The sequence below is a fragment of the Numenius arquata genome, chromosome 2 (genome assembly GCF_964106895.1).
Source record: "Numenius arquata chromosome 2, bNumArq3.hap1.1, whole genome shotgun sequence".
Lineage (NCBI taxonomy): Eukaryota > Metazoa > Chordata > Aves > Charadriiformes > Scolopacidae > Numenius > Numenius arquata.
In genome coordinates this window covers 36,167,141-36,182,081 of record NC_133577.1, presented here as the reverse complement: position 1 = coordinate 36,182,081, position 14,941 = coordinate 36,167,141, and the positions used below count along the sequence as shown (strand labels likewise).

The window sequence follows — 14,941 nt, the reverse complement described above, 5'->3', positions numbered from 1 at the left end:
CAGTAATGCAGCTGTGGATCCAGACCCTGAAGGTCTGGGGCACAGTGTGCTTCTCCTAGTACTTCTCCTTTATCTTCAACCCAAGTAGCTTTGCAGTGCTCGCAGTGCTCTCTAGTCTGCACCAAAAGCCTAACTTAGACCTAAAAAGGTGAGCCCGGATGTTTCTTACAGGTTCATTTGGGTTTTATTGCAAAATTTGGTAGTTCCACATTAAGGACTTTTTATCATTTTGTTCTGCCTTAAAACTCTATGCATAGATACAGGAGTGTGTGCTAGTGGAAAATCTCTTTGTAATTTTCAAATATTTCAGATTTTAGAAGTTTGTGTCCACAGGTCTGCTCCTGTAAGCCCAGACACGCAGAGCCCCACCAGTATCTGTGGGTGCCTTACAAAGATGGCAGTCCTTCAACCCTGGACACCATGGGACTACTCACCATTGTCAGGCCTTGAGCTTAGGAAATAGTTTGAAGATAGTCAAGTTAGTGTAATTTCAGGAGAGTTTCAAGATAGTGGAGTTAGTTTAGTTTAAGACTGTCTTAATTCAAACTTCCAAAACATCTCTCCAGTGAAACATAAAGAGAAAAGCGGGGTGGTGGTATTAAACCCCCCCCAAAAAAATAAAAAAGTATTGCACAGGCAAATAAATGCAAAAGTCAAAAACACAGCCAGTAACATTTCCAGAAATAAATCATTCTCCATCACATAGAGGATAAACATGGGCTGTTTCAGGGAGAAGGAAATCATAAAAATAAAGACCAAAAAAAGAAAAGCTCTATAACTGATTCAACCACTGTTACCAAGGGATATTTTACTCCCCGAGCATTTCAGCTGAAATTATCTCTTAGCTGAGACACAGACCCTCTTGGCACAAGAGTGTCTGAATATATCCCGAAGGCTGGAAATGTTTCTCCAGTTCCACTAGTAACCTTTCATCAAAGCGCAGCCCAGGGATTCTTGTAGGGAGACATAGGCTTTCCCACTTAGGAGGAGCAGCTAGCGAGTGCCTTCGCTGGCAGATATTTTTGTGTTACGTAGGGCTAATTTGTAGTTCGGGTACAGCGTAGGCAGGGGTACAGCAAGGAATGTTGAGCAGATGTGACACAGAGCGATAACATCCTTAGCATAATCCAGTACCACACGGTTATGGAGTGCTATAAATACAACAGGATTTCTCCAAGGCCCAATTCCTTCGACGGAGTGGGGCATCTCCGCGTTGCCATGCATTCAGACTGCACTAAATCAGTGTAATCCTCAGGCTTCGTTTGTTTGTGCATTGCTGTGAATGCTCCTAGGAGACTATAAGCATCGTTGCAAGCAATATCGTTGATTCTACATTATAATGCAGTTCTTGAAAGCTTTTGGATTGATGTTTTGATTTATTCACTAAATGAAGAATTTATCATTATAGGCATGCCTAATGTTTCTCTCATAAAACACATCATTCCTTTTAAGACTTGATAACATGCTCTTACAATGTATTTAATGGAATGAATCCATGAAATACACAGAGCATACGTGGACTGTGACTTCTTGAAACATCACCTGAGGAAAGTTTTCTGAGGTTGAGTAACAACGTCAGGCTCCAGGAACCAGAGCCCCCTCCCGTTGTTGGACGGTTGCCATGACTCTGGCCCAGGAGGACAGGCTGGGAGGGTGAAGGCTGAGCAAGAAGTTGCCCCAGAACAAGGCAGTGCAACTGCTGTGACACCGTGAACTGTACCTTTTGGCCTCTTGGCCTTCAAATTTTTTCAGCGAACAAGTCATCTTATTGTATAAGTGAAATGCATCCTATTATTCTACACATGATTGATTGAAAAATGCTTTACTTGCTGGAAAGACTGTTGAACAATATAGTTTCCACTTACAAAGCACTTTCCTTAAAAAGCTTCTCAGGGCAGCGTTGTATAAAAATAGTTATACTAAAGTTGTGAACCAGCTTCTGACAAATCAGGACTAACAAAAGCTAAGGTATAAATAGAAGTGTTCTCGTGGGTTTTCTCTTCTCTAGAGGCACACAATCTCAATCAGTGCTGGACTGTAACAAATAAAAATGCCCTTTTCCAGACACACAGGAAAACAAGGACTTCTAGACTGGTGGCACAGAATATAAATAGGTTTTCAAAACTGCTTCAAAACCATAATACTTAGTCAAAACCATAGCATTTGCATTTTAGAATGAGCCACACCATATCAAAGTTTTTGATCCAATTCTTTATTTTATTTCATACAAACTACCATCTCCTACTTTAGAGAAAGGTTAAACAAGTTATATTTTTGAATTATGGAATGAATTGTCTCCAGGCACTCAAAGATATGAGGATTACCTCAAAGTCTGCAATGTACTAGGATTCCTGGAAGACAAATGCTGCAGAATGTAAAATATTACATATGCTGTGTTTGTCACTGGGCAGAATAAATGCATCTTACAGGTCATTTTCAAAATTCATTATTTTTCCAAAGTAGGCGTTTGTTATTTTTCTTATAGGTGATTTTGAAACAGCTAAATGTAAAGCTAGTATTTGCTAATCCAGAGCGTGGATAATCTTGTTTTTACTCTGAGCCTGTTCCTTCTTCTGCTCTGTGCTGACCTTTTCTGAATCTACCAAACCCAACGTAGTTTAATCCACAATACTAAAGAGGGAAGGTCTGTTTCTGGAAGCCAAAAATAGTTCTTATTGCCGCTAACCTTGCAGCTGAATCAGTTCTGCTATCGCTCTTTAAGCCATGTTTGACCAGTCATGATTGCAGAGACCAGAAGCAAGGCTGAACAGGGTATCTACATAATCAGGCTGATGCCGCTGCGTTCAATGTAGTAGCTCTGAGATTGAAAACACCCCACACACAAAACGTTTACTTACCAACAACTGAATTTATGATACCCTCGGGGTCTGTGGTAGCTGAGCGTTAGAGATACTGACTGCTTCAGTCTATGTACGGGAAGTAAGGGTTTCAGCGAAAGTTTACTGACATCAAATCCTTCTGTAAATTCTCCAGCCATCCCATGATCTTTTGTCTTGCAAAAAAATACTAGGGGGTTCTTTTCCCATTCTGCTTGGAAGTCTGCTGCTTCCCTTCTTTTTCCACCTTTGTAGTCATTTAACATAGTTCAGCCTCACCAAAAAGACAGATCTACAGCTGTCTCACAACCTCAGAGCATCACCCACAAGCGGAGCAGTGCAGTAACATTGCAGTATTTAATTACCGCCATTAAAAAAAAAGATCAAAAAGACAATATGCTGCTCCATGCTGCTGCCGAATAGTAATTTATGCTATATGACACCGGATATTCTGAGTACTCTTCATTAAAACAGTATTTGGCCGCTTCCACTACCCAGTGATCACTGTATGAGAAATATTTGATGTAAAAATGACAAGTTCTTCCTGCTAGAGCTCCGGCATAACAGATCTGCTTGCTGAAATTCTGTCTCTAACAGCAGCGCCAAAATAGCTTTAATAATTAATCACGCACCGATTAGATTATAAACTCTGAGATGGGCCGGAGATTTTTGTATTGTGCCTCAGACAAAAGCCACTGGCAATGCTTAACTAGCAGTCACCTGCTCCTGCTCCACCTGCCATTGTGGGAGCTCTCTGGAAACCAGCAGAGAGACAAAGGCCCAACAGAAATTGATAAAAACCTTCACCTGCCCCTGTTATGTTCAGGAATACAGAACTGTTGAAACAGGTGCTGCTACAGCTGCACGCCGGGCCAGGCCTCCGCTTATTAACGTGTACTTTGCCAGGCGACGCTTCCCATCGTATCCCACTGCGACGGCGACGGAAGCCGGCGGCCAAACTTCAGGCCAAGCCACAGCGAAGCAGGGAGTTTCCTGACTGGGAACAGCTGCTGTGGAAGGGCTGGGCAAGGAGAGACAAGGCATGGCCTGGGCACCCCTATCCTGTGCTCACCCCCTTTAGGCTTCCCTTGCAATCCCCACGCTGCTCTGCCCTGGCAGCTGCTTTACAAACAGATTTCTATGGAAATAGTATTTTTTTTGGTGCCAGAATTATATGCAGCTGATTTTAGGGTAAGTAGGAGTTTAACACTGAGAAGCACTAAAAACTCAAAATTGGAAAATTACTTCCTAGCCTTAGCTTCCAGTTAGAAATGTCACTCGGCTATTTTAACTGACTTTTTCCAGGCCCTTTGCTCTTGTCCCATTACTCTTGGGGCCTATTTATTACAAGTTCAGAGGCAAAACCCCTCAGGGGAGGTAGTCCATATGCTGGTTCTTGAATTAAGTAAGATATTTGTGGTGCGTGCAGTGTAACGCTTTTACTGGTATAAAAGTAAGATTGAAAAAAGGGGACCTTAGAAGCAGTTTTACAGTATCAACAAGAATTGTTATCAGTTCAGCCTTAGAAATCAAGCAGTTTTCAGGGAGGAGGGGGAAGGGACGCTGTGGAATGAAATGAGCAAATGAAGTTAAAAATTATTCATTTTGCCAGTTGTCGAGGACACTATGGAGCACTGAGCATCGCAAAACAACAATTATTGTTAAAAAGCACTCGGGAGGCAAACAGTTCGTCATTCCCTGCTGACCAGAGGAGAACTGGTGGTCTCTGGGCTAGAGGGTGAGATCAAGCCAGGGCACAGCCAGTGCCCGCGCAGGGGAGGCCCGTTCCCTGTTTGCTGAGGGACTGCGCAGAGCAGGCAGGGCATCAGGCAGCTCTCCTGGGAGAGACAGCCTGGGGACCGGTAGCTCAAGAGGGCCACAGCTGCCAGAGCTCCAGGTGAATGTCACTGTCCTCCACCCCCCTAGTCAAACTCAGCACAGGTTGGCAAAGCTTGTCCCAGGAGTAAGCGGTTTATGTGATAGACACAGCAATAGACCTTCATTATTAGGACCTTTTTAATGAACAACAGCTAAGTTCCGGAGGCATCAAAATGTATCATTCTGCAATTAGGAATTTACAGATGCCACAAGCCACATGGCTTATTTTTTTTCCCCTTTTCTCTGTCCCTTCTACCCCTGCCCTTTATGAAAAACAGAAGTTAAATGAGAGAAAAATAGCTTTAATGAAACGTTCAGGTTGAGAAATCAAAATCGGACACTCCAACAGGAAGTTTCAAAAGCAGTGTTTAGAACAGCTTGTTGCTGAACTTTAGCACACTTGCTTTTTTTTTTTTTTCTTTAAGCCATATAACGTGTACCTTGATTCAAGAGCTGGGCACGAAGGCAGTATCGTGGTGTTAGTTTAACGTGGCAGAATTTCCTAGGAATACAAAAGTGAATTGAACTCAAGGCCTGAACAATTTCCTGACTCCTGCTATCAGCGCTGCAACTTTTGTCTTTCCAGTAAACACATCTGAATTGCTTCCCTGTGCGAACATGCTTAAACTTCTTCATTATTTTATTCTAGGGAGCTGGAGACAGTTTTGTGGGAGCACTGGCCTTCTACCTGGCTTACTATCCCAAGTTACCCATGGAGGAAATGATCAGGAAGTCTAACTGCGTCGCATCAGTGAGCGTCCAGGCATCAGGGACACAATCTTCATATCCTTACAGGAAGGACTTGCCTCGGGACCTTTTCTAATTGACATTGTCTAGCTCAATGTACTGATTTTATCTTGTCCCAGACAGCATTATTCTCCTGACTGCACTGAGGTTCTCCTCTGCTGAGTGGAAAGACCAGGAAAGTCTTTTCGCTGCTTATTTGAGGAATCCTGTTAGTTCCTGTTCTACAATAGTAAAATGGGGTGGGGGTGGTGGGTCTTTCAAACACAGCACAGCAGGTTTCTCTGGCCCCACACACAACCATTGGGCTTGTGGCCGTCCCACACAATGCACTGTACTGAACTACACAAAGTTTACAGCAAAACATCTGGAGGGTATTGGGCTCCTGGTAATATTTTTACTTGGTTTTAATCAGAAGTCCTGATGTGCCAAGCCAGCACATGAAGCCGAGTATTAGCTTTGAGATGGCAGCCTCAGTCCTTGGCTGCAGCCACCAAGGCCAGTGGTTGGCTCGTAACAAAGCACCCTCCATCCACCCCAACCCATCTATTCCCCTGCGCCTCAGGTGCAGGCTGAGGCACTGCCCTCTGCCAGACCGTGGGAGGTCCCTCAAACTGGAACAAGGACAAGAGTGCTCCTGAGGTAGACTCTGGAAGATGTTTCTAGCCATATTGCTCTAAACATAGATGAGCTAATTAAAGAAGGAAAACTTCCAGAAACATCAGAGAACTACTCGGCCATGTACTTCCTTCATGCTTGACAAAAAATCAGGAGTGAAAAATCCGTCCTACTTACCTGACTGAAAAGAATATAGACCTTTTAGCCATGGTCACAGCTTATCCAAAAACTCATCGTATTTCACCCGGTTCCCATTGCTTCTTCCTTTCCTAGGAAGGAGCTGGTGCAACACAAGCCCTCCGAGGAATGACACCAATTCGTGGTTACTACTGTTGAATCTGTGGCTGGTAGGTTAGAAAAACTTGCAATCCTGCCATTGAATTCCTGCTGTGGAAAATGTTAATTTTTATTGCCTTATAAAACAATAGTTCCTTTGAAGATTACAGCCTCTTTCACAATGGAAAACACAGACAATGGGATTTGCTATTTAATTTTTTTTTAATTGAGTACTGTAAAAATAACTCAAAAGATAAATAAATGTTACTGTGATGATCTATGTCCAGACATTAAGATTTTCTCTCTCTACATTGTTTTATTCACAATGGCCTTCAAATCACAGGAGACGGTGATCCCAGTTCATTTCCTCTCTTTTCAGCCCATGTTGCTCGATTTCTGAATCAGCATTCACCCTGTTCTCCCCCCAAACCGTCCTCTCCTCATGCATAAATCAAGTCCAGTCATTGTTCAGATAGAGCGGATTTTTCTCTTCTCTGTGAAGAGAACACGTTGTTTTGCTATAGGAAAAAAAAGAATCTGTTAAGAAGCCTGAAGTGTTAAGATGCACTTCAACGAGCCTACATCCCTTTCTCCTGGCTGCCTTCGCTGCTTAAATGAGTGTGGAGCAACTGACTGGCACAGCGCTGCTGTTAACCAACTCTTGAAGTTTAGTAGTGCTTTCACTTTACCGCATGCAATTTTTAGTTCCTAAGAGGTCCATTTTACCTCTGTGAAAATAAATATCAGGATCCGAGTGGCTGAAAACATTCAACAGCTGCTCTGTGTGACTATTCTGAGTCACAGCTACTCGATGCAGGGACAAAAATAGGTCCTTGCTGCTTTCTACTACTCTTCAACTTCAGAGCCCAAACAACTACAGATGATGAGCTGGATCTAGTCGGTCTCACAGACTGACTGAAAAGTTAACGAAGTGTCCTGTGGATCTCTCAATGAGGCACAAACTGACCCTGCCTCCAACACCTGATGTTAGCAAAGGCAGTTCAGCTACTGGTTAACAGTAGCCGATGCACCACTAAAGAAAAAGAAAAAATAAATCAAAGCAAAGCTTTACAATGCCATTTGAAAAGCACCACTGCTCTGATTAAGTTCATCATATGAATTCCTTTGAAAGCTACGCAAGAGCAATCCACACAACAACAAAATCTCTTCTTCCACATAAAAGTTTCGCTTTAAGAAATACTGCAACTTAGTAACACATTCTGTTGCTGCAGTTAGGAGGTAGTGAAACTTGGGCACTACTGCCACTACTTCACTAAAAAGCTTCATTCTGTGGAGGTCCCAGGTTTTTGAGAAGTACAAAACATAAGGTGAAAATGCATGCCAAGTGAAAATGCTTCCTAACATATTCCTGATGTGAGTTGGTATCTAGACTCAAATTTACTTCCCTTCACACATGCAGCACTTTCTCACATCATTTTCTCACTCGTGTTCTACTACAGGCCTCAAAGATCAGAGCTTTTTTTTCTTAATTACTTCCAATTTCGTACTTCAACAACCTACTACATGTTCTGCAACAGAAGTTCTGCTTTGCCTGAGCTCTCCACTCTCTTCACATTTCGTACAAGTTGCGAAGCTTCTGGAGGATCACTTTGCACAATGTTTCGATGAAGTAATTTAAACTTTCTTATTCAAGAAAATAATCCCAGTGATCTCGATTCCCCTTCTGTATGGGATTGAGAAAGAGAGCCACAACCTCTGTCAGCGTGAGCACTTTGATGAGAGCGTACTGCTTCTCTGGGGGTTTCTCTCACCTGCCATAAAGCTCTTGTACTGTTAGATCTGAGTATGAAAAGGTTAGTCATCTAACAAGAACATAAAATTGTAAGAAAATATAAGCTTGAACCACATAACTACTGGCCACGCATTATGTTATCTACTTAGAAGCTGCTTAATACCTTTCTTTATTCTATAGATTTAAATTAGCCTTTTTTGCATTAACTCCACCTGGTCTGGTTTAAATTCTAAGTTTCCCCAAAGTCTGCTTTTTAACATTAAATTAAGCTTTTGAATGTTAACTACAGACTAGTTCCTCCCCCAGAAACTTGAGCTCTTAGTCACCTTTCAAAAAGCTTGGTGAGCAAACGGCAGCTTGGCAAGTGCTATAACCCCCCTAAAAATCAGATTCTTTTAACTGAGAAAATCTGCAAGGACCAGAGGAACATAAAAGAACCCATGAACTGTCATCTGTAGAGTGGTATCATTTGTGGTGGAGTAAGAACTTGTGTTTATTTCTTTAAAAGTCCATTTTATAAGTGATGGTTCAAATGTATTGTCTAGAGCATCCATGGCAGCTTAACAGCACATTTCAATTGATGCATACTTTGTGGCTGCTTGTTGGAGGTAGCACAGTCTAGCAAACCACACAAAGAAACAGAGTGAAAGAACTCCTGTGTCACTTTGCTTTGCCACCGACATGTGGCATGGCTGTCATCAAGACTCTGATGTGTCAGGCAAGTCATTACTTTGTTTCACTACCACAGTCTGTAAAATGAGGGTAACGTTTACTTCCCACTGGAATGTCATGAAGAACAGTAACTGTACAGTCATCTGAGTATGAAACATGTTATGACATATTCTGCTTAGATGGGAAAAATCCCGTTATATTCAAATCTTTTGCCCCCCCCCAGTCAGAGAAGCTTATACAAAGCAGGCTGACTTCTTCCCCAAGCTCTCTTACCGATGGGATCATATCTCAGCAGGACCAGTTTTTCCTGCAGTCGGAGTCTCCTGATGTTGAAACAGAAGCCCGTCTCGGCTGCACTTTTCATCCTCACCAGAATGTATCTAAAGGCAGAAGGAACATCTCTCTGTCAGTGCACAGACACGCAGCAACGGCCCACCACATATCTAGCCGGGCATGGTCAAATGGAGAAGCTGTTAGCATAAACAATTTGGCACAATCACAAAAGATACTTCCTTTCAACTTCATGGATGTTCTGGATGGGAGCATCAATATTATATGCAAAACTTGTAACTCAGACACAGAGCCCACTATAAACCATAAGCTCCAGCATCAAGTTTAAGTAACTCCTGAAAAGAATACACGCTCAGAGAGAAGTAGCTCCTCCACAAAACAGCAAGAGGGTAGGAAGAAAAACAGGAAAGAAAGAAAGAAAAAGGGAAAAAAAAAAATCAGCATACAATTGAGTCACTATGGCTGAAAAGATAATGGCAAGAGAGGAAGGATGATGGTAGTTAAAGATGTTCGGGCTGTAGATAACATTGTATCGCAGACTATCACTTCCACATGCAGCGAGGAACCTGAGCAGATAGGATGGAACAAGAGGCAAGCAAAAGGAGAAGCAAGTAGCACCCTCCACCACGCTAGATACAGGGCTGGGTGTTAACCCAGCCACAGGAACCCTCTCCCCACCAGTAGGCTCTTGGTTCGTGGGATGGACTGGCAGCAGCTGCGGTGTCCCTGGGAGCTGGGCAAGCCAGGACACTGAGAAAGCTGCCACCACAGCCCCCCACCCTGGAAGTACACTGGGATCTGCGCAACTTCCCAGAGACAGGGCATCTTCTGAAGTTTCAAAAGAAAGGTCAAATCCTTTAACCAGTCTGTAAATAGTATCTTTCTCTTCCATTACAATAAGAGATGGATACATCTCTGTATGTGGCCATTCAATTATTTTTCCTTGATTTTCCTGCTTCTAATACAAAATGGTCTGTCAAAACTAATCTTGAATAGTCATCCATTCTTCCTCACTGGTGCAGCTCTGACCAGTGTACTCCCTTGAGCTCTTCCTTTTCAGCTTTGCAATCTAACTTACTGTTGAGTTCAAAATAAACAGAAAAACACCGGATTCCTGCACACCAACTGACCAACCATAGTCTAGGAATTATCTCCAGTTACTGTCCCCTCCTGTACACTACTGCAGGTGTGATGTGTAGCACCAGTAACCACATGGACTCCTTCCTCTACATCTCACCCACTTCCTCAAAGCCTCAGTGCAGTTTCCCTTTTCTGACAGCAATCAGTGGTATCAGTATGACCAGGCCTTGAAATTCTTGTGCACCACATATTTGAGGCCAAGCCCTTTCTGAACAATACCCCTTGTTCAGAAAACTTGCTGCCCAATGAAGAAATGTAACTAGAAGCAGAGGCAGAAAAGAACAGGGGAAAGCTATCTGCTCTCTTCCCTGTCAGGCACATACTTGGGAAGTGCTTTCTTAATTTAAAACCCTGACAATTGTGCAGAAATCCTGTAACAGAAGAATCTCTTCAAACCCAGCAAGTGGTTGGTACTAGCTCTGTCGGGGGCTGTTTCTTAAGAAAATGTACCAAAGGCCATAGTTCCTGAGATTGTGCAGTACCAAATATAACACATTCACACAGAATACAACTTCTGAGAATCAGAAGGCAGGAATGTATTCACATAATTCTATCAGTTTAGCCCCTTGGATTTGTCTAGCTAATTTTCTTACAAATAGCATTTTGGATGCCAGACATTCTCTCTACATGATCTTGTCTCCTTGCATCCACACAGTAAGACTACTGGTGTGCTCAAAGTAGTTATTGCTTCCTTTTCAACTCTTAACACACATCAGCTTTCTTTGCAGGTCAAAGGACTGTTACTAATTTTCTTCTAGAGCCCACGAACATCTCTGTTGAGCTCAACTACAGAGCAAATCAAGATGCCTGGAGCACTAGGTATCTCCTCACGTATCAATATACGAACTTGCTAGAAGTGGGAAGCATTCCGCACGCTGCCTATGAGAAAGGTTCACAGCACCTGCCCAGAGCCCAGCCCACAAACAACAAAGACGCATGCTGTACCTCAGCTTGCCTTCCTCAGCTGAAAGAATATGAAAGGCAAACAAGAGAAAGATTATGTGGGTAATTTATAGCCTCTCTTTAATCATAAGACACAGAGGCATGCTTCCCGTGCGCAGCACACTTTGGATGTTACAGCTCAGCTCAACACAACAGCCCATAGGACAAAACCTGCCTTTGCTACATTTTTAGATCCTTGAGCGGTTTTCACACCATTCTGTACCTACCTGTGAACAGACAGACATGCAGAAGGACAGAGAGGACGCAGCTAGACTCAAGGATTGCAATTCTCTCAGGTACATTAAACAATTCTAGAGAAGCCTAATATTTTGTAAAGTCACTTGAAGATACAGAGCGGTAGCAGATATCAAAAACTGGTAAGGAAAACATCACTTACTTAGATTTGTTCTTGGCCACTGTTTTTATGTAGCATGGAGAAAAGAAGAAAAGAAGAAACAGTTATCATTTTATCTGGCTTCCTATATAGGCAAAATAAAAAGATTAAGAGTTTTCCACTGCCTGCCTTTGCAAGAGCCCCAGATAGTAAATCTCTTTCCACAACCTATCACAAAAAAATGCCCCTTGGCCTTCCATCTATGTGCCCCCAGTTGCCTGCTCTTTCTTCCATCATACCGCCTTTACAAGCATCAGTGGAAACACAGTGCCTGATGCAACAGATTGCACTTATTGCAGCCTCCAGATATTTTTCAACGTAAAGCTTCAACACTGAATGTGAATTCACTAGATGAACACACAGTTAAGGCAGGTATATACTAACACTGCTGGTGAAAACTGCAGTCCCACTCTCCCCTACTTGCTTAAGCCCGCCCCTGCTCCAGTTCCTGCCACAGTGGGTTTGATGGCTGTATGGTGAACCAGATGGGGCAACTGTTCTCAGATGAGACTAGCCTTCTTGCAAGGGTGGTTTTAGGGCCCCTGATCTAACCCACCATACAGGATGAAACAGGCAGAATTCTTTTTTTCTGTTAGCTCAGTGAATTTAAAGTAATCATAAATCTGTAGCATAAATGGGAAAAAAACCCCACCGCACGCAGCAAAATTTAAAAAATTGCTCCTCTATATTGCGCCATCTCCTCAGGGGAACCGGGCAGAGTTCCCGGGCAGAGAGTCCCGGCCTCGCGCCCTCCAACGGCTGCCACGCCCCGCCACGCCCCGCCACGAGGCGGCGCGGGGCACGCCGGGAGCTGCAGGCCCCGCCGCCAGAGGAGCTCAAGGGCAGGTGGCGCCGCCGGCGCCTGGGTCCCCCCGCCCGCCTCCAAGGCCACCCCTGCGGCTGCCTTCGCCCGCCCAGCCCCGCTCCTCCCTGAGCCACTCACGAGCCGCCGCCGTCAGAAACATAACGCCGGACCCCGCACTGCCGAGCCCCCACCACCGTCGCGGCAGCCACTTCCGGGCCGCCCGGCAGAAGCGCTTCCGGGGCGCGGGGGCGGGGACGCGACCGCTGCCTCCCCGCCTGGAGGGGCGGGGGTAGTGTGGGGGCGGGGCGCGGTGACCGTTAACGGCCGCCGGGGGTGGGGTGCCGGCCGTTGGGAGAGGGCGGGGTACGAAGCCAGTGTTTCAGGCGAGCCGGAGGGCAGAGCTGCTCTTGCGCGCCCGGGTGCGAAGCCTGGGGCCTGGCGCCAGAGCTTCCCTGCGCAGGCTGGGGCCCGGGATGACGGTAGCAGGGTCTGTACGGGGCGGCCGCGGCCGGCTCCGGCAGCCCCACAGCCTTGGGGCGTGAGGATGGGCCTGTGCCCCCCCACCCCCGGCCAGCAGCGGACCCGAGTCCTGCCCCGCAGCAGCCTCATCCACCCATCGGTGCATCTGTGAACCTCAGCCTGGCTTTGTACCCTTTTTGGATAAAAAAGGGGGTACTGCTATGGCGTCCTCTCAGTATTTATGAGATACTGTGCAAAAGCAACAGGGAGGGAGGCTCGAGGGGGGCACCAAGGCAAGTTTTCATGTTGTTCTGACCAGTTAGATAATGAACTGTAAGTTATTATCCTCTAAAAGAATTCACAGGAGATCTGTGGCTTACTTCTCCTCCCTCTCTCACCAATTAGGTAATCTGTTAATGAAGGAATTCAAGTCCTTGAATATTTAGCAGTTACTAAGGAAATAAAAATGTCAGCTTGACACATTTAGATAGAAAACAAGGCTTAGAATGTATAATAACATGCAGTTAATTTGATATTCTATGGCATGAAAACAAATGGCTGACCCTATAAAAGGCTAGAGCAAGATGACATCTCAGGGAAAGCAGTGTTGCTTGTGTCAAGTGTTCACTTGATATGAGTGTTCCTTGTTTCCATTCAATTATTTCCAAATACTTCCTCTTAATGATACAACATTTCAATCTTTACTATTTGGCCTTCAGAAGTATAAATCTAGTAGTTGCATAATCTGCCCGTGAATAACAGTGAGAACTTGAAAACATTCAGGATGATAAAATGTGAGTGCTGTAAGACTTCTTCTCTTTGATCTGTGTTATTGCCTCAGTCAGAGTACAGAGTGAAATGGAATGGGATTGCCAACCTCCTGACTTCACTGCCAGGAATATAAATCAACATTAAAGATGATTTTTAAATGAAATAGCAAGTTAAACATTTGTACAAACACATCATAAAATAGAGGTTATACTGCCTCTTTTTAAATTTCTTGCCTGCTGGCAAAAATAAAACTGTTCCAGTGACATTTTCTCTGCTCTGCTGTGACAAGGGCTGCATAAATATAGACACTGTGGATTAGAATAGACTTCAGCAATCTTTGACTTCCTTTCTAGCAGCCTCTTTTGCAGACAGTTTTCCACAGCTATGGGTGAAAAACAGGGAGTCTAAAACTGGCGTGTATGGCACAGTGGTGCCAATATAGCACTTCCCTGATGGCAGTAGTCATAGGTAGCCTTGGGGAAAAGGTGTCCTGGCTGGAGGAAAGGAAAGAGAGTCAGGATTTCTGACCCCAACTCCGATACCAAGGTTTGCTGTGTGGGCTAAGATAAGTCGTGTACTTTGAGATCTTTGATGGCATGTGCAATGCAAATGCAGATTTTCCCTTCAACTTTGCCTAGAGAAAGCAAGGAGTGTGATGAGCTGTAATGCCAGCCTAGATAATTCTGATGCTTGCTTAAAGAGAAGTCACTCATGTCTCCAGCAGGGAAGTTGCTGGTGCCAGACCGATCAGTGTCACTCAGAATCAAACATGGGCTGGATTTCTCTTCAGCTAGAAAAACAACAATTTGTCATGTTATAATCTAACTGATTCTTTTCATTTTTATGCTTTGCATTCTAGGCTGAGCCCTCTTTTACCTCCAGGAAGTGAGGCTGCTCTTTGCCAAGACAGTGAGGTCAAGTCGCTGGCACACACTGGGCAAGCAAGGGGCTTGTGTCCAAGGTTGGCAGGGGTGATGCTTCTTCAAGTGCGCATGGCGCTTTAAGTCAGGCATCACTTGAAAAAGTCACAGGAAAGGAGAGAGGAGAGCAGATGAAATGTTTGCAAGGTAAATATCCTCTTGGCACTATATTTTCTACATGAGTTACTGTCAATTAACGCATACAAAAACCCAGTGCTGGAAACAAGAGAATAACGCTCTAAAGCCTGGGAAAAGCTCCACGTGTCCTTCCTGGTTTCCCACAAAAAACAGGCAAACAGCTAACTAAGCCAAAAAAATGCACACAGCTTGGTGGACAGAGTTTTAAAACAGGCAGCCTATTTTCTCCTTTCTTCTTGATTTCCCTTTCTCAGTGTGTTACAACGTAGCAGAGTTCCTGCTGTCCACAGTGTTAAACAAACA

General features: G+C 44.3%; 2 protein-coding genes across 2 annotated transcripts in view; one reads left to right on the top strand and one right to left on the bottom strand.

Annotated features, from left to right (window-relative positions):
- The window catches only part of RBKS (ribokinase), a 69,618-nt gene extending 62,978 nt beyond the window's left edge, over nucleotides 1–6,640 (top strand). Inside the window, exon 8 of the mRNA XM_074144602.1 lies at nucleotides 5,365–6,640. Coding sequence (XP_074000703.1) covers nucleotides 5,365–5,538 — 174 coding nt within the window. The 3' untranslated portion in view covers nucleotides 5,539–6,640. The remainder of the gene's footprint in view (nucleotides 1–5,364) is intronic.
- On the bottom strand, nucleotides 6,464–12,566 carry MRPL33 (mitochondrial ribosomal protein L33). The gene is made up of 4 exons (XM_074144604.1): nucleotides 12,489–12,566; nucleotides 11,549–11,567; nucleotides 9,052–9,158; nucleotides 6,464–6,871 (listed from the first exon to the last, which is right to left on the bottom strand). Exons 1-4 carry the CDS (start codon nucleotides 12,508–12,510, stop codon nucleotides 6,822–6,824), a joined length of 198 nt encoding a protein of 65 aa, XP_074000705.1. The 5' UTR covers nucleotides 12,511–12,566; the 3' UTR covers nucleotides 6,464–6,821.
- Nucleotides 12,567–14,941: the final 2,375 nt, after the last annotated feature.